General features: G+C 39.8%; 1 protein-coding gene and 1 long non-coding RNA gene across 4 annotated transcripts in view; one reads left to right on the forward strand and one right to left on the reverse strand.

The window, feature by feature from the left end:
- Nucleotides 1-15,976, reverse strand: part of LOC306876738 (zinc finger E-box-binding homeobox 2-like) — a 49,387-nt gene extending 33,411 nt beyond the window's left edge. For 2 of the 3 annotated variants that reach the window (XM_079428109.1, XM_079428107.1), the window contains exons 1-2: nt 15,599-15,976; nt 14,203-14,333 (exon numbers count right to left, since the gene is read on the reverse strand). In XM_079428109.1, the coding sequence (XP_079284235.1) occupies nt 14,203-14,326 (124 nt within the window). In that variant the 5' untranslated portion in view covers nt 14,327-14,333; nt 15,599-15,976. Of the gene's footprint in view, nt 1-14,202; nt 14,530-15,598 lie in introns of those variants that run through there. The other variant, XM_079428108.1, reaches the window with a different exon arrangement.
- Nucleotides 14,505-21,354, forward strand: LOC306876739. The gene is made up of 3 exons (XR_013784849.1): nt 14,505-16,090; nt 19,042-19,120; nt 20,232-21,354. It is a non-coding gene; the product is annotated as an uncharacterized lncRNA (long non-coding RNA).
- The last annotated feature ends 4,715 nt before the right edge of the window (nt 21,355-26,069 follow it).

Consider the following 26,069-nt stretch of genomic DNA (forward strand, 5'->3'; position numbering starts at 1 on the left):
CAAATAAATTTTTGATAAATCTGTCTCGCTTGTGATGGGTTTGACTTTCAAGTTAAAAAACTTCTGTCTTCCTTCAGAGCATGTGAACATTGTCAAGCCCAAATATAGTCTGATTTATGTGTATACATGCTGGACAGATGAAATTACAATAAACAACAATACAACAATAAAATTGCCCATCTTTAGAAAAATCAGATGCTACAATTGTAGTCTAACCAAAATAAAAATAAAAAAGCTGTAGGCCTTCTGAAGAGAAAATAAATATTATTTAATAATAGAATATAGTGTAGTATAATATAATATAATATAAAACTATGACTTATAAATATAAAACAGATATATGTAAAAAAAAAAAAAAAAAAAAAAAATGTAGTTTTGAAAGTTTTGTAGTTTTTTAAGCCCACTTTCAATATGTTTTATCTATCCTTGGGTGAAATAAAATACATTAATAACACATAATATTGTATTGTATTGTATTTTATTACGTGTTTGATTTATATTACCCAAGGACAGACACAATTTTTATTTGAAAAAGAGCTGAAAAAAGCAAAAACAAAACTACATCTCTAAATCAAATGAACTGTTTTAATTAGTTTTCCATTACCACTCTGAGCTCTGGGTTATATTTTGCAAATAATTCCCAGCTTCCTTGGGGACACCTTTTCATTGGTTCCGAAGCTTTCTCCCATCTTGGCGAGGGAATGCATTTCTCAGCCAGGCAAATCAAAAAGAAGAAAAAAAAAAAAAAGGAGAGAAGTATCCTAGAATTTTAGTGGGAAGAACACAGGCCCACCCACATGATGCAGGCTAGGCTGTGCTGTGCTACACATTAAAGAACAGATTTTGCACAGCTGGGAAACGGGATTTATTTATTTCCCCAGGTGGAAAGAGATATTGTTGCCTTGCTTAAAGGGGCCCGTGAAACCATGCAGCTTTTATTAGAACGGTTTAATATTAATCATTCTGTTAGCTGCTGAGAAAAGCAACTTTAGGTTTTGTAGTGTCACGTCCCTTATATACAACAGGACAGATATTTCCACTTGTGAGATCTCCTCTGAAAGATTAAAAAGCCGTTTCCTACACTTAGTCCTAATGGACTAAGACAAGAAGTGCACGCAGCGTGTCCAGTAAACACTCAAAGTTTGTTTGTTTAGAGTGTTATTTATTTATATATGTTTGAGGAAGCTTCTATCGGACTCAAACCGTGGACAGTGCTCAAAAATTAATTTTGAATCAAGAAAGGCATGGTTTCCTAAAGTCAGTTGTCACGTTTCCAATCTAAAAAGTATGGTGAACTTGTTGCTAGGTAAGCTCTAATAATATACAACACAGCTAATCACGTATACAAGCACAGATAATCATCACTTATGAACAGCTGGATGTGCAATATAGACTTCACAAAGCACTGAAGAACAGTGAGGCCGCTTATCAGGGATGAGTCAAATAATTAGCTAAACCGTACTGCAATTGTGACTTTGTTACTGTGCAAAAGAGGAAGTATAATGAGGAAGTCTAAAGCTTTCTTGAAGGCGTCTTGACCCAGTAGACAATGACAAACAGGCTTTTAGCTTTTGTGAAATGCGTGTGCATATGAAGATGTTCTTACCTGTGTCGATAAACAGATGAGATAAAGAACCGAGGAAGAGAGAGAAAAAAAGAAGGAGAAAATTAGTGCTTACAGATTTAAAAGAATTACCAGGCACATAATAGTAGTTAGCATATTAGTAATATTATTTACATTCACCATTTATATATTACTTTAGTTTAGTTTTTATTTTCAAACATTTATTTTTGTCATTATGTCATGCCTGATTGGCTTCAGTCTACAAATGCACGATATTCAAGGCAATATAACATTACTAATTTTGATCTCACAGGATATTTTACCAAAATATAACAAAATATCCCTCTCTCACATCATATAAAAATATTTTCTGACAGTTTTGGCTCTTGCTCTAGGGAGCATTCGGAAAATAATTGCTTTTCCTTCAATTGGTTTGAATAGTAACTGTAGACATAGCCAGATATTAATGAATGACTTTCTGGTCTAGTGCATGTATACACAACTAGCATGTTAATTACTGTCTGGTATTGCTTGAATCAATTTGCATTTAACCTAGATTTCCAGTTTGACAGGGATTACACCATGTGATTGGCATGGTCAATATGAACTAACAGACTACCTCTACAGACTGACTTCAGGCTATAGCATATTCATAGGATTCATAGTTGTGTCCTATTTTGCGACCCTGCATCTTATTACTTAAAGTATCACAACATTTTAAAAAAGCAAAGAAAATACAAAATGTTTGAAGTGAAAACAACACCAAATTTAAAAATAAAAACAACATACAAAATAACCTAAACTAAAAAAAAAAATCTTTATTGATAACATATATTATATGGAGTATACAATTACAACACTGTTAATCCATGGGTAATATGCCTTCCCTCAAGCTGTTCATAACAAACCAGGCATAACCCACAACACTATGGTCTCACTAATTCCTATGTCTCAGACATGCAAACAAAAGACCCCCTTAGACAAGAGGTATGACCCCCACCCTGGCCTAGTGGGTCACCTATTTGTGCCTCCCCGTCTTCTTTCCCACGCAAACTTCATACTCATTAGGGCTCTGCATAAGGGAGAGTGTCTGCTGGGGCATTAGTTTCAGGTGAACTGGTTGACATGGTGCCCCAGAAGGATTCCTCAATGCGCCTTAACCACCCACTCCCTCCACCTCCCTCCCTGTCCCGTCCTGTCTCCTGTCTCACCCCACATTGTTTATTTGTTTGTTTGTTTCTCCCTGCGTACTTGGTTGGCAGACAGAAAGAGCTGTTCCCCTCTGCTTTAGCAGCGACTGCCATAAACAAACGACTCATCATGTACAGTAACACACACACACTTATGGCAACCTAGGCAGAAAATATGTCTACTTTTGCATGATCATAGGAAGGCAAGCAAATGTAAAGTGTGTCCTCTTAAAGGTCATTGATATCTCATCCAATTCACTCCAGTTCATTTCAGATGAGCCCTGTTTCAAAACAGCCCAGTTCAAATCAATGCAACAGGAAGTTCCCCGAGCACTGTAATGGCTCTTGTCAGAGCACCTAATTTAGGACATGGCTGAATCTCCACCCCTGCTCGAGTGTTTTGGAGAAGACGTCAGCAGACCTTCTCATTCTTCACAGAGAGGTGCAGTTATCACATAACCTGTGGAAAAGGGTGGGCGCCATCCCGGGTCTTTAATTAAAAGGGAGAGACTGTAAGCAAACTCATCCTTTTAAATGTTTACAGATGGCCGTGTGTCAACAGCTCGCTGCTGATTGCCGTCAGTTGACTAGCAACAGACAGCTGGAGAGTGCTGTTTCTCTCAAACATTCGACTGTAGTTATCTTATGTGGTATGACTGTTTTATGCCACTTCCTATGTTGAGAAACATTATGAGTAAGTCATTATTTCAAACATAAAGTTGCAACTTTTGACCAAACAAGCTGCTTTCCAGCAAATATTTGTAACCGAGCAGCTACGAAACCATATGCTTCCTGCTCACCTTATACTATTAAACTCAGAATCACAATAAGAAAGTCCAAAGACATTTGCCCCTGCAGTCATGGGAAATAAGTGTGGGGCTGGCTTGAGAACTGTTTATGTGATGCAAACTTGCTGTTGACAGTATGCTTAGCTGAAAGAAAATAAAATGAAGGTAAAAAAGCAGCAAAAAGTGAACAAGGGTAAATAGCTTATGCAGACAAATTTATAGACAACATTCACGGTCAGTTGGGAGGTTCCTGGAACGTTTTTGGCCGATGGTTTTTGTTGGCACTGCTAATGTAAACTACTCTTCCTTGAATGAGATGAAATGGGAAATTATTGGCCGGTCCCAAACAAATCAGCTGCCCTTACATGACATGGGGTTGAAACTCAAAAATCCAACCATCGGGATCCGGTTCACAACGCTCGCCGCAAAAATGCAGGGATGTACTGTGGTGTATTTTTAGGGAGAACATGGAAAATGAAAATGGTAGTGCTCTCTGTGGCTTCTCAGAGCTCTTCGCCTCCAGGGACAGTAACCACCCATTCTAAGGAAAACAACATGTACAAGTACAATGTTTGAAGCAGTGACTCGTCCACCCGAAAATGAGCTGGCTTTTCAATAACAAATATCTCTGCAAAAAGCAATTCAGTTCCACCTATCTTATTTCTATTCTAATACATTATTCTGTCAAGTGAAGTATTTTTGAGTTCGTGACAAACTGTCTATCAGTTTGCTGTTTTAATAATCTCTCTCATCAGACTGCGATAGATATGACCAGTGACCACATGCCAATGCAAAGAGAGAAGTCTCACATGGAAAAATACATTTACGTTCTATCCTCGTATCACTTGTATCATTACACTGGCCCTTTACCCTATTGCATCTGCTCTCTCTATGGGAGGCATACATAAACAGCAAAGGCTGTTTGTCAGAACCGATGACATAAGTTTCTGTTTGACTGTGTCACATTTGAAGAAATAAAATGACAAAAAACAAATCTCACATTGAGCTCCTGTGCGGTTATTTCAACAGCTCCCTTGGCAAATGAGTCAATCACCGGTCTGAGTAATCTTGTTACCTGTGAAATGCATGCATGTCACTTCTATTGGCAAAGAACTACTGAAAAGGAGGCTTAGCTCAGGCAAAACAAACAAGGTGATCGAAAGAGCCATAACTGTCTCGCTAGCTATGATTTTGTTTTGAAGGACCTTAAAGGACCTCACTGAGGAACCCTTCACATTTCAGATACGAAATGTTCTTAAAGAATGACTAAGCAACATGCTAGGTCTTTTGGTTCTGACTCTGCAGAAAGCACTGCGCAATACATAAGGTGCTGTAGGGAATTAAAGCACACCTTCTTTTTCTCACCCTGAAGGTTTACACCGTTTATGGGGAACAATCCGTCTCACGGGAGCTCACAACATTCTGAAGCACCTTGTCAGATGCCGCCTGACCTAGTCGCTCCACACAGCACCCCAGGGGAGAGAAATAAAAAAGAATGAAACAATGACTGAAGGGTTGTGTGCAGCCAAGAGGAGAAATGAGGGGAGGAGGGGAGGTGACAGCGACAGGGAAAGAGAATGGGAACGCTCCGATGCTAAGCCCACCGCTCTACCATTTCCTCCCCCTCTGCATACACACACACACAGCCAGGCCATTGTACACCCAGGGGGCTTTGCAGATAAATGGCCGCATGTTAACCACATTTGACGTGCTGCACAAAAGGGGACAACGCGGGTCCCATGACGCAACCTGCAACAACTGAAACCCACCGCCCCCCTGCTTCCTCACCTCACCTCCTCCTCCTGCTTTGCCCATCCTAACGGGGAGAAAAAAAAGACATGAGGTGCACTGATTGGGTGAGGGTGGGACGTCAAGTGCAGAGAGAGGCAAGACAATTTGTCGCTAGGCTGTAAAGACTCCTCAGCATTATGCCTGACTGGGCTTTTTGACCCAATGCAATGTCTGAGAAGTAACAGGCCATGAAACTGATAAAAACAAACAAACAAGAAAGTTATTTGAAAGACTTTCCTTTCTGTACGTATCCAAAAAAAAAAAAACATAATTGACTTTGTTGGAAGAAATTCTAATGATAATTTCAAAGCTGGTGAAATGTAGTTTAGCCTAACAAGATCACTGGACCTTGGTTAACTAAACAATCCGTAGGTATGATGAATTTACTGTCATCTTAGAGATTGATAGGGACTTTCGGGCCCCCTATGTGTCCGAATGAAGCGCATTTGTGATGACAGGTCTACAAACAGGCCGTTACGGAGCGGAAAACTTTACTTTGAGCATTTGCCATGGACCTCTCTTCCTTTGGAGCCCATTCAGGTACAAAAAGTGACCTCTGAACACTAGAGCATGGGAGCCAGCCTTCACTTTCACTCCTGCACCCACTCTCACAAGTATGGAGCCAAAAAAAAAGTGTGTGTGCAGGGTGGGGGGGGGGGGGGGGGTTTCGCTTTGCAGCGCCAGCACTAACCTTTTCAGCCTCGTCACGTCTTTGATGCCTGACGGACTACACAAAAGCACCTGCTCCATCCCCGGAGAGCTTCTTTGGTTCCCCCCGCACCAACCCCTGCTGACCTCACCGGCATTCCATGCCTTTGGGGGGCCCTTCCCATGGCTACCTCTTCCTCAGCTGCCCCCGGACCCTCCCGCAGCCACCCCCTTCACCCCCCTAATCCCACAGTAAACACGGCAGGGCCGGCCTGTTTGGAGGATGCACGGGACTTCTCACAGAGCTCCAAGGAAAGGTGCATCATGGATTGGGCCTCGTTGCGTGGGAATGAGGGAGGAGAGGGTACAGCACCTCATTGAGATGCAAAAGGGTCACTGGCAAAGTGAAAACCTCATAAAGTGACAAAGGCCTCTCCAGGTTGATGTGGAGATGGGTAAAGTATTTGGTTAATGCAAATTTAGGATTGGTACAATAAAAGAATTTAAATCAGTGCTGAAGTCCTGAATGCCATAACAACCATAAAAAGTTGTGTTATATAACTGGAGAGTTCACAGGTAAAGTTTTTTTTTTCGATTGAATAAACAATTATTCAGTGTTTCCTCCCACTTTTGTCTTTGCCTTAACAAAACAACATTGTCATGGCTATTCGTGTCCATCTGCCTTTATGTGTGAGACATTAGAGAGAGAATGAAGGAAGAAGAGGAAAAAAAAAACTTTGTGTGTGCGTTTGTGTGAAAGATCAACTGTAGTGGATTGACAGCTGTGAGCTTTTGTTTAACAAAAAAGCTCACAGCTGTTTTTTTTTTTTTAATACAACATGACGAGAGGAATTTCCAATACTAGATACATCACATCCAAACTGAAGACATTGTAAAATGGAGCTCTGTGCCTTCAATAAGTATTGCTCACAAAACATGTAATAACTCACTGTCTCACACTTCAAACCTCAACACAAGTATCACTATCCTTGCCTCCCTGCATGGTTGCACAAAAGCTGGTGTGTGAAGTGAATCAGCAGGCGGTGCCACCCTCGCATTACAAATGGCTTGCTCAGTCCTTCTCCTTTTCCATTTCCTGTGTACCTTCCCAAAGCATCACGTGACCTCTCCGATATCCCTAACACTCACCTCCAATCGCAACCTGCCATACCCAGCCAGCGCTGCTAGACAGCGCACTAATTGCAGACATGCCAGGCTACCATCATAATAAAGCTGGGAGTTACTTGGAGGGGGGGGTGGCATGGCTTGCTCATTTGCGAGGATGGCTGAGGAAGGTGCCACACATGAATATTTCATTAGCTTTAATTGCTGAGGAACACTTTCTTTATGGCAGTCTCGCCAAAGAGGCCGCCGCTGGTAATAACGAGGCCTGGCCCATTGTAAAACTTGAAAAGCCGATGGCATTAAGACCTGTGATTTTGCCAGCCTGAAAAGGTGGGTTCAGTTGTACCATCTGGATCTGTGGCACACATGGCAATTCAATCCCACTACCGCCTAGCAAATGGAATACTATTAAGGGCTGACATCACTCAGTTACAGTAGACCCTCAGGGCACCTTGTACATCAATATAAGGAAGTCTAGCATCATTCAGTCAGGTAATTGACAACTTCAGCACTTTACAGCCATGGTCAAGTAGCTTTTAAATTCTCAAATCCAAAATGTGACTAAAATTGCACACTCTTTGTTAAATAAACTTTACTTCCCACACCTTTGAACAGCTCAGATTCCCTATCAGGAATAAAGGCTCTGGTTGAAGTGTGCAAAAGAGCTAGTCTGTGCTAGCATCTCATTTGTAGCGACCAGAGGCTGCTTTGACGGGACCATCAGATCCAATCCTCCTGAGTGCTAGCGCTTACACTAAGGAAGAGGATCATTTAGCCCAGGAATGTAAAGCACAGGACATCCTCCCTGATAAGGAGCAGGCATGCCTTGCCCGAGGTTGTGGGCCAGGAGTTATCGACTTGAAAGGCAGCAAGTCAGCACTACACTCAGGCCTTGGCTTCTGTGAGCGGAGAGTCTCCTCATTACTTTAATTGCTAGACCTGCAACCCTCAAAAAAAGTTATGCCCTGTAATCTCCGACGAGAGCCCTGCTGGTGGACAGTCGGAGGAGCAGTAAAACAGAAAAGGCAGAGCTTGGCGACTGCTTTCAAAACCTCACATCAGATAATGATAAGACACAGCAGATTCAAGGAACACGGGGAGTGAGGTGCAACAAACACGGCCTGTCTGTTAAACAGGAGACATAGAAAGAATGCTGTCAGGATTAATTCCTCAGTACTGTTCATTTCCTGAGGTAGCAGGTTGACATTTGCTTATGACAGTGCCCGCAGCCCCTCTGTCCCAAGCAAGTGCTGGGAATAGCACATACCACCCTTACACACTTTGGAATCCACATCTGTGTCGTCTGAAGATGTTAGAGCCCAACGCCAGTCCTTTTACTTTCACTTTTATGTTGCAAATGGGTGACTGAATAAGTATGTTTAGATAACAAGGCTGATGTAATTACAGCTATTGGCCCTTCCAACATAGACGTGCATGTTTAGTCTGATCTCGGAGCAGTGCCTGTGACTGTGGGTCAGAATGAAAGAGGCCATTACACTCAAGCTAATCTCTGAGAGCAATCTATTCCAATTACTTAACCATCGTATCACAGGCCAACATCTCCACCCTCATCACAGCAAAGGGAAGATATGCGCCGACAGACGCAGCCTGTGTTTTCCTAGCAGCTCGGTGAGGGGAAACCTTCAAACGCAGATGACTGGCAGCAAGGCCGCAGCCCATGGACACGGACTCTTTGGGCCTGTAATATAGATCTGGCATTAGGGCGGGAGCATTGTCAACAGAGTGGGCTTTAAGAGGCATTCACCCATACATGGGAGGTCTGGGTCCACAGATGTCATGACACCTTAATCCACCGATCTGTTATTGATTGTTCCATGTGTCTGTGACCTTGCCGGAGGTGTTCCACTAATCAAACGGGACATGTCCATGTGAGTGTGTATGGTGTACGTGTGGGGTTTGTGAGAGAGCATCCATATGTGTAGGCAAACATAAGTCGGACTTGAGGGAACAATTAACTATGATTCCAAACTGTCGAAAAGGGGTGAAAAATAGAGGTGTTAAATGCATGAAAAACAACTTTTATCAGAAGCTTATCAATTTTTATGCGAGTTGCATTCACAACAACACACACAAACACACACACATCCCAGTCGAGCTTAACCTTAGTCCCATTCATTATCTGTTGTTTCTGCTGCCTGCAGTGACATACCTCATTATTGACCTTGGTAAATCCTCGCTGTTTAGGCTAACGGCAATTCGGCGCCACAAAATGTCACAACGCTACTCTGCACTCACTCATGAAGAAAATGTGCACATGGTTAGTTAGGGGGAGACACACAACAAACTCTGTCAGTCACCTTGAACCGCAAACATACACATCCACGGCTGAGCACCTTGAACAACAACAGATAACTTGTAAAGTACAGCCACTGACTACGGAATCAGTAGACACATCTTGATCACCATGGCCGGTGTGGGTGTTTTTGGCTCTCTTAGGCCAACTACCCACACCCAATGTAGCGATGGACTGCATAAAATAAGAGCTGTGGCATTTGAAGCTGTATCATCTAGTAGAGAGTGGGAGAGCAAGAGAAAAGAGGAGGGAACAGACTCACTACTGTGAATTGCCCATTCCGGTTAGTCACAAGTGACACAGGACTAACAAAGCCTCCGGTGGTGTTCTCCTGTCCCTCTTAGCGGTGACAGATGTTAGGAGAACAGAGTCAGATAAAGCTCTCTGCACTAGCTTGGAGAGAAAAAAAATGGGGGATGGGCTTAACTTGGAATAAAAACACCATAGTTATGCTACGGTTAGACCGTTTCCTGCTACAAAGTATATAGGAATCTAAGCATCTACTAGCAAATATTAAAAAATATCACAAGCTTCAAGCTTTTGAATTGGCATCTACCAATGCACTTTTTGCAGATGCTCCTCCTCCAACTCCTCTACCTAGAACCATCTAATCTCTCGCGTCCAGAGAAGAAGTTTGAGGCACACAATGGGGGCACGTCTCTACACTAATGTATGTTCTCTTGTCTTTGGCAGATAGCAGACTGCTTTAGCTTTAACCAGCCTCCCTGGGCCACCAGCATACAGCTTAATGCGATAATACGGCCGCCCGGTGAAGCATTAGGCCTTCTGCACCCCAGCAAACAAAGGACCCCCTCTTTCCAAGCAGGGTCCGTCCCCTCCCCAGTGTCCATAGGTGTTTGCTGAAGTAAATCGGCCTAAATCCTGCACAGCTTGGCCCATCTGAAAGGGGAGGGGCCTTGAATGAAGGTGTACAGATAATCTCCTTTTCTTTCAAACAAAAAAAAAAGTTGAGGGAGGAGGGAGCGAAACAGATAAAATTAAGAATTCATATCACATGGTGCATTTGAGTATTCTTACGTTCCCTCTCTCTCTCGGTATGCCTGTGGATTTGCATTTGTGATCCCTGACCTATTGAGGTACAGGGGGAAAAGCGAATGAAAGACTAACACAATAATGGATGTCTTGTCTGTCAGTGAAAAGGCACAGGCGTTTGGCCCCTGACTGGATGTTTTGTCTCACTTTGTGAAAGCGATGGACTGCTAGAAAGTGTCGGTCCTGAGAGTGGCATCTGTCCCGCCACCCATACAAATCCACGGATCTCTAAAGACCAACGTCTCGTTTCTCTTATCTCTATATCTGGGTCGTTGGCTTATCTTGAATATGGCAGATGTATGGCAACTTTAGGGGTGGGGTGTGATGGGGGGAAACAAAAATATAACCATAGGAAACTAGTCAAAATGAGTGAGCTAAAATTGAGCATGTGATTTTGCTACAAAGTGACAACATAAACAACTAACACCTAACGTCTGTTGCGGCACTTTAAAAATGGATTCTGCATAGTCTCAAGCACTTGTGATATTTCTTTTGGGTCCATAAAACAATCTGTTGCTCGCCCCTCCATTCCACTGTCCCCCAGCTCCCATCCAATATACACACACTAACTTGTTTTCTCTCACTCAGTTCCTGCTATCCTTATCAGTGTCTCTCTTTTTTTTTGTCTCTCAAAGTCCCTCCCTATTCTCTCTCTCTCTCTCTCTCTCGTCTGCAATTCGGCCATTAATAGTTCCAGACTGGCATCCAGTAACATTATCTAGCCATTAGTGAGGACCCCATCCCTCGGCTGAGGCAGTTGACCAGCATGGGTAGCGTAACCAAGGGAGTTTAACAATCGAAAAGAGGCACCAAAGTTATGTCACTCTACCTCTATACCTCTAGCTCTAGCTCATAATTTCCACCTTTTCTCTCCTTACTTGCTCGCTCTTGCTCTCCCTTTCTCCTTTCTCTCTTGTGCCCTTTTCATCTCTGGCTTTGGGATGCTGAAAGCGAGAGAGTGGCCTGGCGGCAGTGAAAGGGCTGAATTGTGATTAAGAAGGAGGAGAGGAGCTCCTTTTCTTTGTTCTGCCCTCGGGGGTGTTTACTGAGGGGGTGTGTGGTGGAGGAGGGAGAGAGGGAGTGAGTAAGGGAGGGAAAAAATAGAGAGAGAGAGAGAGAGAGAGAGAGAGAGAGAGAGAGAGAGAAGGAAAGGGGGTGTCTGAAACATGGCATAGCAGATATGAAAGGCATTCAGGTCAGCACAGATGATGGTACTGCTGGAGAGCTACTTGAGATTGGTGTATACATGTGTTTTAGAGAGTGAGACCTCTATTTGTAAATGTGTGAATAATTAATTGTGAGAATCTATGTTTTTTTTTTTTTTTTTGAGAAGACGATTTTTGTAGGAAGTGGTTAAAGAAGGAGGGTGAAAGGTATCTGCTGCAGCTGCATTCACAATGGCCCGGTTGTGAGCGTTACGTGCCAAAGACAGTACACTAGACACCCTGGTACTGCCGATTATAAGAGCATGCCAATGAGATGCCCCAATGACAAGCCATTGTCTTAGCGCTTTGTCTCGGTGAACCTGCTAGCCTCTTTATGGCATCCGAACAAATATCACACAATGTTCTTTTCATAGAAACAAGTGATTTAATCTGTTAACTGCTGTGACTCAATGCAGTGACTTCTCACAAAGGCTTCTGATCGTTTGTATTAGCAGCTCCAGCATCGGTTTCTAAACAAGCCAACAAAAAAAAAAAACAAGAATGAATCACAAAGAAATTTTAAAGTGACAGCTGTAGAACACATCATAGACAAATTATGCCTAATAACAGGAAAAACCTGAGAGAAATTAAAAAACCAATGCAGCTGAGCATTACAACAAGCTTACAGCGATCTGTCATTAAGGAGAAATCGACACACAACAACAGAACCATGCAATCTATAGAACGCTACAACTTTATAGTATTGAGCCTCTGACAGTTTTGTCAAGCTGGCCCTCACAGCTGGATGTGACGTACTGTGAAAAAAAGGGGGAGGTTGGGGGTGTGGAAGGGGAAATGACAACCACAACACAACTGCAGCCAGAGAGGGATCAAGTTTCACATAGGGCCTAATGTGACCTCCCATTGGGCCCTCGAAACAGCGGGGTGGGGCCGCGCTGCGAGAGAAGAGGACCTGAACTACAAACTATAAAAATACATTTGGATTCATTATTTAACGAATCTGTCATTTTAATATTCAGTAACTTGGGTAAAAAAAATATATATTTTTTAAATAATTATTTTACTGCGTTAATGATGCAATAACGTAAACAATCGATTTTTTTCATTCAGAAATAAATTGTAAAGGACCATTTAAAATAATAATAAAGTTATTTTTTACGGAATTTTATCTAAGCTTAAAAGCGCAGTTTTTCAACTGAGAAGTAGGCTATTATTAAAATGTGTGTTTTATTTAGACTATATTATTTACATTAATATTATAACGGCCTATTAAGACGATTAAAAACATTTTACTCAACTCACGTCCCATACAACACTCGTTTTAATCATCGCTCGATATGTAGGCTACTATTTATCCAGTCCTCTGCTTCGTCTCCTCAAAGACATTTTGTCATTATAAAGAATAAAAATGTAGAGTGACCCCAAAAGTTAAATAAGTGAGCAATGTTTTGCCTTAGCAAATATTTTCAAACCACATCTGAAAATAATCATAAACTCGACATGATGCGTTTCTGTTTCAATCCGAAACAATCACTGATTGACCGCCTCACTCATTTTTGCCCCATTTGAAAATAAGTTTCAAACCATCGAGTTTACACTCCACGACAGGCTACATTGATTTTTATAAAATCAATAGATCGCATTTAATAAAGTATGGAGGTCAAACATAGCTAACAGAGCCCGGGAATATGTGTAAATGCTAATACCAAAATAACCAAAGCAATTTACATTTATTTGCGTAAAACACAGATTGAACAACAATCAGAAGTAGCTATTTTAAGAATATTACTGTTCCGATTAAAATAAAATATTTTCCTCTTCCATAAAATACTTTTTTTTTTTTATCAATAACCGAAAGACAGGACAGCGTGAGTGATAGTCTGAAGATGAGTTTGTTTTTCTTTGTGTCTAAAATGCTAAGTACTATGGCACCAGGACTTTTCTTTTAGCCTTTTTTTCCTTAGGATTCCAACAAAAACATCAGTCACTAAATTTTGCTTCAATTATGCCTTCAACACAAACCAAAAGTCATGTTTTCAATAAGTCATAACACTTATGACTATTTATAAATTAAGAAAGTGACGAAAAGTGTCCCAAAACATAACCTGTAACTGTACAGCAGTGCTTCACTCCTTTACAACTTCAGCAAAGACAGAAGTCCATAACAAGTGTAACTGTACAACTTTTACAAATCACATACAATACACAAAACAACTTTCTTAAGCATTTAAAGGTATTTTAGAGCCGTATCTTGTCCAGCAGGAGACACGGGAGCGCGCACGCACTCACACACACATAACGGTTTTGAGCTGCCTGTGAGATAATAGACGCTCACATCTGAACTCTTGCTCTGTCACAACTTAAATATTTCCACGGCAATGAAAACACTTCAAACCGGTAAACTTCCACCTTAAGCACACAAGAGAATAGTTTACACTGTCGCTGAGTTTTCCGCACTCTTCTGTACAGCGCTTCGTTTGACAATCTCACCCAAACCCAACTGTGTTTTAAAGACGCGAGAACAAGCCGGAGTTCAGTTTTTCGCCATAAGTCACTTTCTTACCGTTCTTTCTCCTCGGGTTGGCCTGTTTTCTCCTCTTAAACCGGGGACCCTCCGCCATGATCTCCTGCTTCATTGATAAGAGTGGGTCAGATGGCAGCAGTCCGCATGGGCTCCGCTCCTTCATCCAAGATCTAGCAACCAACACACACACGGCAACAATTGGACTCTCAGGGCAGGAAGGAGGATGTGTGTCGCTCACAGGAGAGCAAATTATATTTGGGGGGTAGAGTGACTGAGAAGTCCGAATGAAGTTATCCAAGAGGGTTTGTTTAGAGGGACCGTGAGCGTCCTGCGCGTCGTCTGATCTTTTGAAGTGTGTGTGTGTGTGTGTGTGTGTGTGATCGGACAGCAGCGCGTGAGTGCGCGAATGAAGGGGGACGGACACACCGACACCTTCAAGTCACCATAAAGCATGTGCTGTGCGTATAGAGCATTTCATAGAATAAGATGCAATGAAAGTTTTCGGCAACTTGTGTTTAGGGGAAATGCTTTATGTAGTTTGTTATTTTTTCCCCCTTTGACAGCTTGAAGTTATAGACATCTAATCTTGTGGGCTACTTTGTAAGTCTGATAGATGTAAATATTGGCTTCGTAATTTATGTTGCCTGACTTATACTATTTGACCGAATTTCATAGTATATTTACTTCGGAATTGTCATTAAAATGTCGTTAATGTTTTAAAATACTAAGAGAAACGGTACTTATTAAGAATTATTTGGTTATATTTTCCTTTTTCAAATTTTATTTTTTTTAGAGGGGAAAAAAACTAAACAAAACATGCTACGTGTAAACTCTTCTAATAACTGCTTATAATATATCATACAATTGAAATCTTTAATTGTCAGCTTGTCTAATGTAGCTAATAAAACCTGCAGTATTGTGCAGGCGAATCCTTAAGAATAACACACGGAATCCAAGCATGATAGACAAACAAATAAAAAACTACATTGCCCTTTCATCACCGTAAATGTAAGTCTTGGAAAATTTGTGGATGCTGATGACAAAATCAAAATGATTATTTTTTAAGCTTATTTTTGCAATTAAATGTGTTTAAATATTTCAACTAAAAGTCATGTACCTAACATCTAAAATAAGGCTGAAGAGATGCGGATCAGAAAAGGGTTCTTATGTTGTTGTCTAACGGGAAAGCATCCGTTTATGAGAGACGCGTAAACATGCACTAATAAATTTTACGAGCGACATCATCCTCATCATCATCCCTGCGTGAAGCTGCCGGTGTGTCAGCATCCGTGAGGCGCGCGCACCTTTCTCACCTGCGCCGGCTGAAGCCAAGTTCTTTGCAATCTCGTATTCAGGAGGGGGTTCAAAAAAGTCACATAGGGTGTATAATAAGCATCCACAAGGACTCAAGTACACACGAAACAGGCTCACCTACCCGATTCTATATGAAAATTCCCCAAAGAGCCGGTTAGAGGGGAGGAAAACGCCACAGAGATGTTTGGAGCGCTGAGGAGGACTCTGTTCTATAATGAGGGACCGTTATTCCTGATGGACAGGTTTGGACTGATCTCTGTGAGCCACAACACGGAACAAACCTGAGGACGCACTGACGTGTTCCGCCTCTTCAGATGACATTTCTGCGCTCTCTCTTTTACTTTTGCGCTCCGAGACTGACACACACGCCACCTATCTTTACACGGCGGGATAGATGGAGAAACACTGAGGTCGTCTGATGAGCCACATCAGGTGCTCGCGTCTGTCGTTCTGCAACACAGGTGGGACTTTGGGAAGGTGAGGCGGTGGGCATTCTACCCTGTAAGTGGAACAGAGCAAGAATGGTTACAACTCGAGCATCGACAGCATTATATTAAGGAAGAGGAGCAGAAAAGATGCAGGAGAGGCTGCCTGTGCTGCAGTGATCTGACAGGTAGCTCACCTGTGTGTGATGGTGTGTGTGCGTGTGTGTCTGTGCGCGCGCGCGCTCTTTCACCTAGCATTTCATGGTCTTGCGCGGTGATGTATGTTGCATATCTGCACGCGTATGTCTTATATGTCATTCACTGTATAAAATGCGGGCTGTTTACAGGCTCCAGGGTGATAGGGTTAAAAGTGATAGTGTTCTGACTTTATGTTGCATATTTCAAGCCAGACCAGATGAATTCGTTGCAGTAGGCGATCAAGAATCATTTATTTCCATCAAAATCTAAGCTAAATATAGATTTTTAGAACGTTCTCCCCTTTTCTTCAGCTGTCTTTAGCCCTTAATATTTCATTTTAATACAACACTCCGTGATTTATTGAAGGCACTCTGATTGGTACAGTGTGAAGAAATTTACCCTCCCTAAATTCATGCATTTGTTTTTTGTATGGATTGCTAATTGACCAATAAAATGTCAGTGTTGTTTGATGTACTCATTAAAGACCAATTGGATTTCACTGGAGGCGTTTATATTAATCGATGCATTTTATTTAGAAATTGCTTGAGCATTGCGCACTTGCTTGGAAATCCCTCGTCGCTCATGACGCCTATAATAATAATAATAACAACAACAGTAGTAGTAGTAATAATAATAGTATTAACATTAACTATAATTCGTATTTTATTTTTAATAAATTGATCATATAATATTCAATATTACTTTTTTTGTCCATAAAACATGGGAACACTAGACGCTGATTTCACTCTTTTTCCCTCTTCATGCATTTTTATTTTTATGAATGTGTGTTTGTGCCGCTGTAGAGTGTGGCGTGAAATTGGATCATAGTCGAGAGAATAAAACCCTAACCTAGAAATGTATTCGTGTCGATAATTTTTTTTTTTGTATTCTGAGACACTATGACCTATTTTCTGGAGAAGTAAACGAAAGAATCGAGTGCAACAAGGACGGTGCTCAGCTAACCGTTCTGTGTGTGCTGTTGTGTCAATTGGCAGCAGAAGTTCTGCTGTATTACTCATTCACTTTGACTGGAATCAGCTCCCCTCGCGAGATTTCTCACTAATACATTCCGAGGATAAAACGGCATATATTCAATTCCTGATTCTTCAACTGCCATTCACAATGATAGAAACCAACGTGACCTCATATTCTTACGTTTCACCCACATACTTCTGTTCCCAAATAATCCCTTTGTCTCATTTATACCAAGACTCCTCTCTCCATCGTTTGCCCTGAATTTAGTTTTGTTAAATTGTTAGGACTTAATCATTACTGCTATTTAGATATTTGTTTTGGCATCACTCGAAAAAAAAAAAAAGAATGTTAAAAAAAAAAAAAAAAAGATTTAATAAATTCTGTCAACTATTGATTAAGTGTGAAATGGCTGGAAAAAAAGAATAGCATTAACCACTGACAAACCAGTGAGTGTTGAGAACAAATCAAACTATCAGAGCTTTTACTGAGAGCAAAACGTCCTTTTGCATCATCAGTCTGGGGGAGTTTACTGTTTTCAAAAAGTTTTTCACAAAAAGTGCAGAGAATGAAATCCTGTCTTCACTCAATACAGCTTTACCAACAATGTTTGACAGGACATCAGAGACCACTATCATTGATCTTTCAGATGGAAAAATCAAGGGGAAGACCGAACGGTCTGAGTCTTTTCCTGTACTGAACAACTAGTTAGGCCTGATTTTGCCACAAAAACTCAGAACAAAATACCTGTGGGCGTAGGATGGAAAGAGGGAAGTTCTGCCTCATCATCTGCAGTGCCATTAGCCCCTCACGTAGACGAGAGTAACACGGTTTAGTCTAGGCAAAGTTAGTTTAAAATCAGCAAATTCTTGGAAATATAAAAGAGAACTGAAAGAATGAGTCAACAAAAACCTGAGGAAAGGTTTACCATACTGTGACTCCTAGTCACCTCCCCAACAAACCAACACACACACACACACACACACACACTGTTGCGTAAGTACATCTTGCAACATTGCAAGGAACACAATCTCTGTATAAACTACCCACCAGGGTGAAACACTGGAAAAAAATATTTCCCCTGTAACGATGCATTTAATTAATGTTGCATGTGTTGCGGTCTGACACTATCATAAAAAGGACAACTACTTTGGAACTTCTGACTCAAACTTTCTTCAAACTACTTTCATGACACCTATGATATTGCTCTGTCCCATATTTTTATTTGTCACCACTCTCGCTCCATCAAGCTGCACCCGTTCCACCCCCTCTGCGTCTGGACAGCTCTACGTATCAGGACAATGGATGTCGGCATGTGGCGATGGTCTTGCCCAACCTATTGTCAGTTTAGCATGGGGAGACTCTAGGTGCAGGTCAAACGAGAGGGGGGCCCTTGATGTGCATGCAGACGGACACAAACATCCCTCCCCTGTGTCCCACAAGCATGACCTAATCCAGCTACAGCCGCTGTCAACATAAACACATGACTAATCTGAGTGCATCTATGGCAATAATACCAGTCTAAGTGGAAAAGAGAAGAGTGGGGAAGCGCTGCGGCCTAATCCTGAGGGGGGAAAAATACAGATTAATAATAGACCTTGGAAATATAACACTATTTTGGGGAGGGGAGGTCAGGGCTTGGTTTCACCTAAAATTGAGTGAGTGATATGCAGGGGCATATGGTTGCTCTATCAGCTTACAAAATAAAGGAGGATTAGTGCTTTAGGACGAGGTTCTGTGACTTGATTACACTGGTGTCTTACAAAAGACTTGCATTAAGGGGCTATTAATTGTGTAACGATCTCGACCAAGGCTTATAAGTCATTCTAACATCAAGTCTTGCGCTAAAACAACTTCAGCATCTCATTTTTGTATTGAAAAGGGAGTGCATTGAGGTCTATATGCAATTTTGTATACTGTGATTTGCTGACCTGAACATAACGCAGACTCTTTATTCCAAATCTTACAGTGTGAAGCAGGACTGTGACCACCTGACCCTCTCTGAAAGACATCAGGACCGCACAGATGGGAGGCACACCTTAGCCCCTGTATGATTCACTTTCGTTCTGATTACTTCTTTAATATGGTGCAACAGCTCTTTTCCTGACCAGGTTCCTGTTTAGAGGCCTTCCTGTAAATGTCATGTGTTTCCATGAATAAATCTGACTTTATGACTACACAATTGCAGCATTTCTATGTACTAGCACTTGCTTTGTGTAACTTAATTCTACAGTAAAAATGTTTGCTTTCAGTTCTAAATGACCAAAATTATATCATATATGCATGTGTGTGTGTGTGTGTGTGTGTGTAGAGCCTAGTGCTGTCAAACGATTAATCATGATTATTGCATCCAAAATAAAAGTGTTTGTTTACATAATATATGTGTGTGTACTGTGTATATTTATTATGTATATATAAATACACACACATACATGTATATATTTCAGAATTTTTTTTACATGAAATATATTTATATATAATATCAATTATATTAGTATAAATATATTAATATAAATACATTTAAATATTTTCAAAATATATACTGTGTGTGTGAGCATTTATATATACATAATAAATATACACAGTACACTCACACATTATGTAAACAAAAACTTTTATTTTGGATGCTATTAATCGCAGTTAATCGTTTTACCGCACTAACAGAAACCTGTTTCCACCTCAAAGTAAATAATAAAAAATAGGTAATTGTGAGCTATGTTAAATAAAGAAATGAATTAAGTTGCAATTACTAGAAATACTCACAAATTGGAAGATATAAAGTCACATTCCGACATACTGTGAATTTATAAAGCCAATTTTGAGAAACAAGGTTGCAATTGTGATATAAAGTCACACTGCATGCTATAAAATCATAATTAAGAGATATGAAGTTGCAATTTTGAGAATAAAGTCACATTTGTGAGAAGAAGAAAAAAAAATATATATATATACATGTATATATATTTATTTTTTATTTTTTTTATTTTAAAGCCAAAATGGGCTTCCATATTGACATCTGTTATTTCCGGCGAGATCCGGCGTCATATTCCCACAACAACCTTCATGTTTCATACAAATAAGCAAATGCTGTACTGGACAGGATCATTAAAATAGCATTATGTCTTTTACTCTTAGTGCCTCTTATGTTTTTACCCATAGAGCCTCAGATTTGGACCCCCCACAGCCTACCGGATTTGGACCCCCCAGCACGCTCAGGAGTATGATGTAGTGGGTTAAGCCAAGTGATACATTTTACTCGCCTGTGCCCCACTACGATCGCTGTAATTCCACCCATCCATCTATCCTGCCATCCCTCCATCCTTTTCTCTCTACCCCTCCTCCTCTAATACATCTTCAGATTAAGGTAGACCAAATGTCACCACTGGAGATTACCGTACCTAGTAAGCTATTAACATTTATGGCCCATGGAGGGATTAGTATACCTAGCTGGCTATTAGAGTCAGAGGTCCGGCGAGCGAGTCAGTGACTAATGTGAGTGTCACAAGCAAATGCAGCGCAGTCTGGGCTGAAACCCAAACTTCAACACCTGTCAGGAGTCAAGGGTGTTTGCTGTGCCTCCACACACCTGTTGTGGGTCTATCAAACTGTGGGGCCCGCGTGATTCGTGCCAGGTGGTGGCATTCAGATGCACGTTTACACACACACGTATGCGTGCAGACACACATATACGCACATGTACACACTCACATGCACAATCATGAGCTCCCTGACAGGATGCCTAGCATAAGCTGTATCAGTAAATCCCTGCCACAACACACCTACGCTTGATTTTTCTTGGCAGATGATGTCAGTGGAACAAGACAACCAAAAATGGTTACTTTTAAAATTTGAAAATATAGAAATGATCAAATAAGCTAAATCTAAATTCTTAAAATATTGATTTTAATGTTCCATATTTACCATGAAATATCCAATGCACAAAGACAATTTTGCTCATAAATCAAATAATTGCAGTTAATAATAAAATTTTAATTTGAAAAATTCAACTGATTTGTGTTACTGAAATTTAGTCCTGATTGCAGGAATTCATTCACAATGGGATTGCTGGCATGTAATAATAATAATAATAAAAAACAAATGTGTGAATCAGTCACGGTTTCCTAAAAAAAGGAAGATCTCTGGTACATGGTTGTTTTATTTTCCATATAACTCAAATTGAATCTGATAATCTGTTTATGTCATGGAAATACAGTTCATATCAATTTAAACCAGTTTCTGTTTTGAAAAAAAAAAACAATTAAAATATTTCACCTCAATGAGTCACACCTTGCTCATCATTGTTCTGAAAGAGAGATGGGAGTTTTCTGTTCTCTTCATTCCGCCAAACAAGAATAGTGATGTGAGGGGGAGCCACACAAGCAGATGTCAACAGTCTGCAAAGTTCAGCTTCAAAGTTGAAAGTTTTTTTTTTACTTCATATATTGCATTGGTACAATAGTAAAAAGGTTTTTTAATTTATTTAAATTGTATTTTAATTCATTGAAAAATTAAGTTTCAATTATTTATTTTAATTTACTAAAGATAAATACAATAAAGATACAAAAAAATATGAGTTACTGTACTTAAGTAAATTTTTCAAGTATCTGTAGGCTACTTTACCGGAGTAGTTTTATTTTGAGTAACTTTTACTTCACTACATTCCAAAGCATAAGATCGTACTTTTTACTTCACTACATTTCATAAAACATATTGTTACTCCTTATAATCTTTTCAATGATTATAATATTATAATATTATTTTCAATGAACCAAATTTTCAGTGAAATTGGTTCGGAAAAAGGCAACAAACGATTCATTCACGAACTGGAATGATCCAATTGCAGCTGTTCTTGAGTCGACAACTCACTGATTCAAATGATCCGTTTAGAGCGAGTCTCCAGTGAACTCAACTCACAAGTAAACACTGGAGATCTTGTGAGCGCCCGCGCGCGCAACTGATGCTGCTAAAAGTAAGTAATGTCGAATTTTAGAATTAATTATTGTAACTGAAAATCATATTTAAGTCAAAACTGTCAGTTGTTTGTGAACTAAATCTGCTATAAAGGGGGATCTATATAAATGCTTGAATGCACACAGATCAATGTCAGTGTCTCTGTGTTTTAGGTCAAAAACAAAACATTAAAATAACACAGATTAACTAAAATAAATCATGCACGTTCATATTCCCCGCTGCTGTAAAGTTAGCAGTTTTATTCAATTGCTATGCATTTAGCCCTATGTGACGTCTGTTTTTATATTGTTTGTCAACGGTACAAATTTTTATATTGTTAGATCATCGAGCTAGCAGACCGATATGAATGTTTATTCATAACCATACTGAAAATAAGTAAATATTGTTAGCTAATGCTAACTGTCTAGCTAACAAGCTTGCTGGTGCTAAGTAGAGGAAATGTTTTGATATAAAGTCCAAATATTTTTATTCAGCCACCTAGATAGATTCCATCTGATGTAAAAAGAAAGGATGTATGTTCAGAACACAGTAACTACAGTAATTATCAAAGTGTGAAGTGATGCCCTCTTGGGGCATTTGGCCAGGGTTTTTTGTTACACCACAGACAAAGTTTGAGAAGAACAAAATCATGAAAATATAATTATATTTTTCTTAAAATGTTCTTCCTAACCTCAGGCCTAATTCTCATGTCATATATAACTGACGTTCTGCAAAACAAGAAGTTTTAAAACACTTTTTTTCTTACTGGGGAAAATTAGACGGTCAAATCTGTTTTCTCTCAGGTACATCGCAGTGTAAGCTTCACAGTGAACATCACTACATCACTCTTATCAACGTAGTCCATATCAACAACAAATATATATATATATATATATCTTGACTCCATATAGTGGTCATTTTGGGAAAATTACAGGTATTTTGGGCAGTAGGATTATAAAATTATAAAAAAAATATAAAATTAAATTAAGTAGTCTACATAAAATTGCAAAATAAATCTATCTATCAGTACTTTTTTTACTTAAGTACATAAAAAAATGAGTACTTTTGTACTTTCACTCGAGTAAAATTTAAAAAGCAGTACTTTGACTTTTACTGGAGTAATATTTTACTATACGTATCTGTACTTTTACTCAAGTACTTGATCTGTGTACTTTGTCCACCACTGTGCAATACTAAGTAACATCAGTTTTGCTTTCATAATTTGCAATATGACAACACATATCAAAACTCAATGCAAAAGTGAAAAAAGAAGAACATGATCCATCTTTGAAAAGTTTCTTTGAATAAACGTTACAGTAACTTGTTGCCAACCTCAGAGGAAGCTATTATGAATAGGCTGAGAAATTAACATTCATTTCACATTCATATTTGAAAGCTATTTCTCTTTTAAGATCAACTAGCAAATAATTATAAACCAAATTTGCCTCTGGCATGACTGACTGCTAAACCTGTGCTAATGAAGTTTAGTTCATGTTGTTGTCAGTTAGAGGACAGAGGTAAAGACAGTTGAGAGAGGAAATATTCGAGTAATATCACTTCAAGTGACACAGAAGCCACAATGAGCTCAGAATCGTAATCAATGGTGCCCAGAGTGATGTGTCGAGCTCCTGTCAGGCAGACAAAGAGACAGGCTGTCAGGTCAGGGCTAAATTTACTCTTGAGCTGGTCTCTGGTGTTTCCTCAGGCCTGTCATAGCTGCCCTCAGGTTTGCCGATAAAGAAGGCCGGATACTCAAGTGTCTTGACAAGTCTGACAAAGGATAGAAACTGTAGGTTGGAGTGTGTGTGTGTGTGTGTGTGTGTGTGTGTGGACAGCATTGGTGCGCAGTGTCCCTGAGCTTGAGAAGAATGATACAGGAAATCTGCTCTCTCCAGATGTACTGAAAGAACATGGAAAGCCAGTTGTCCTTCTAAACATACATTTATAAATCACACATATTTCCAAGAACCGCTGAGACTGTAAGCACATGTGATCGATACATGCACACCACTTGATTATCTCCAGACTGAGTTGTTGTTGTTTAAAGGTATAGTTCATCATTTATTCACCCTCTTGTTGTTCCAAATCAGCATGACTTTCTTTTATTTTGTGGAACAAAATTCTATTCAGCATGGTTCATTTTGTTTATACAATGAAAGTCAATGGGGTCCGATGTTGTTTCGTCAACCCCATCCTTCAAAATGTCTTATTTTTTGTGTTCTACAGAATAAAGAAAGTCAGGTATGAATACAGTTTTGGAACGACATGAGGGTCAATAAATGATGACAGAGTTTTAATCTCTAAGATACAAAACACTTTATGCAAGTATATGAACAACACTGAAGAAGTTACACTGAAAATAAAACACATACAAGTGTTACGTTACAAATTTCAGCATTACAGGGTGCCTTAATGATCATTAGCATAAGTCAGAGAAGCCCAAAAGTTGGCCTGTGATGACCTTTGATTTGACCTAACATAGATAATAAGAGGGGAGAAAATAGGGAAAAAACATGCCATTGAAGGATACTTTCATTTCTAATTGATAATTTTGTTTTAAAATTTGCTTATTTAATTTTTGCATTGAAATAGAGAATATAAGCGAATGTAATGTTTTTAAATTTATTGAATTTAATATAATATGTAACCCTAGACCACAAAACCTGTTTTAAGTAGCACGGGTATATTTGTAGCAATAGCCAAAAATACATTGATTGGGTCAAAAGCATCAATTTTTCCTTTATGCAAAATTCATTAGGATATTAAGTAAAGATCATGTTCCATGAAGATATTTTGTAAATTTCTTACGATAAATATATTAAACTTAATTTTTGATTAGTAATATGCATGGTTAAGGACTTCATTTGGCCAACTTTAAAGGCCCTCAGATTCCAGATTTTCAAATAGTTGCATCTCGGCCAAATATTTTCCTATTCTGACATCAATGGAAATCTTATTTATTCAGCTTTCAGACAATATATAAATCTCAATTTCCAAAAATTGACCCTTAAAACTGGTTTTGTTGTCCAGGGTCACATATAGTTGGATGTTTGGTAAAATTGACTCAATCAAGACTGAAATTTGTCCCTTCACAGTAAACAATTTGGGCACCTCTGGTGTTAGCCATATTCTTTTACAGTCAGTTTTCTCTTTCAGGTCAACTTCTGTCATGGGAGAGTAACAGTTTGAAAAAAAATCCTGCTGAGCAAGTTAGTTAAAGATGGCGTGTTTATAGCTGGCCACTTGAATAATAACACATGTGGTTTAAAGGGAAAAGCATTTGAATGTAACCTTATCACCCCCCTTGAGTACTAAGGTTTGTAACTGCCTCAGCCAAACCGATAGTTCATAAACATGAGCACCTTATGGTCTAAACACAAAAGCCATAAACGAAATGCATTTGGAAGCAAACAAGCAATTCAAAGGTGACGTAAGTTCAAAGGTGAATTCCCCTATGATTTCATGTCACATACTTCTTACTTTCCTTCTCTTTCTGTGCCACATGTGCCCATATATGACCCTATAACTTCAGTGAGCTTTGGCCCTGTGTTGGACCTTTAATCGGTGCTCAGGAAACAGCAGAACTAATCTTCTGGGGGAAACAACGAGGTGAAGCCTGGTGGGCTGAAGAGGGAAGTCTGCAGGAAGTGACCAGCCTCTGATTACTGTACACACGGCTGTCACTGCCGTCATCACCTCCTCCGCTACACTCAGAATGTGTGTTGTGCATAGTTACCTTCTCCCTTTCGTACCCTCTCTGTATGTGTTTGTGTGAAAGAAAGTGTTTGAACTCTTTTTTATGGACATATACTGTCAACACCTTACTTGCGTTGTGTGTGCGTTGAATGAGGCGAGGTATGAGGCTCATTATCAGTGGCCTGCTCACAACGGAAATGCGTTTAGCTATGACAGTCAAGCAAAGTGACTTGTTTCAACATAATGTACTTGAACAGAGAGTGCAGCAGGTTAAACTGATGTTTCTTACACAGGCGTTTTTCTCTACTGATCTCTGAAGGCTTGAAAACACACTAAAATTGAGTTTTGATA

This window comes from Barbus barbus, assembly GCF_936440315.1.
Source record: "Barbus barbus genome assembly, chromosome: 11".
In the NCBI taxonomy this organism is placed as follows: Eukaryota; Metazoa; Chordata; class Actinopteri; order Cypriniformes; family Cyprinidae; genus Barbus; species Barbus barbus.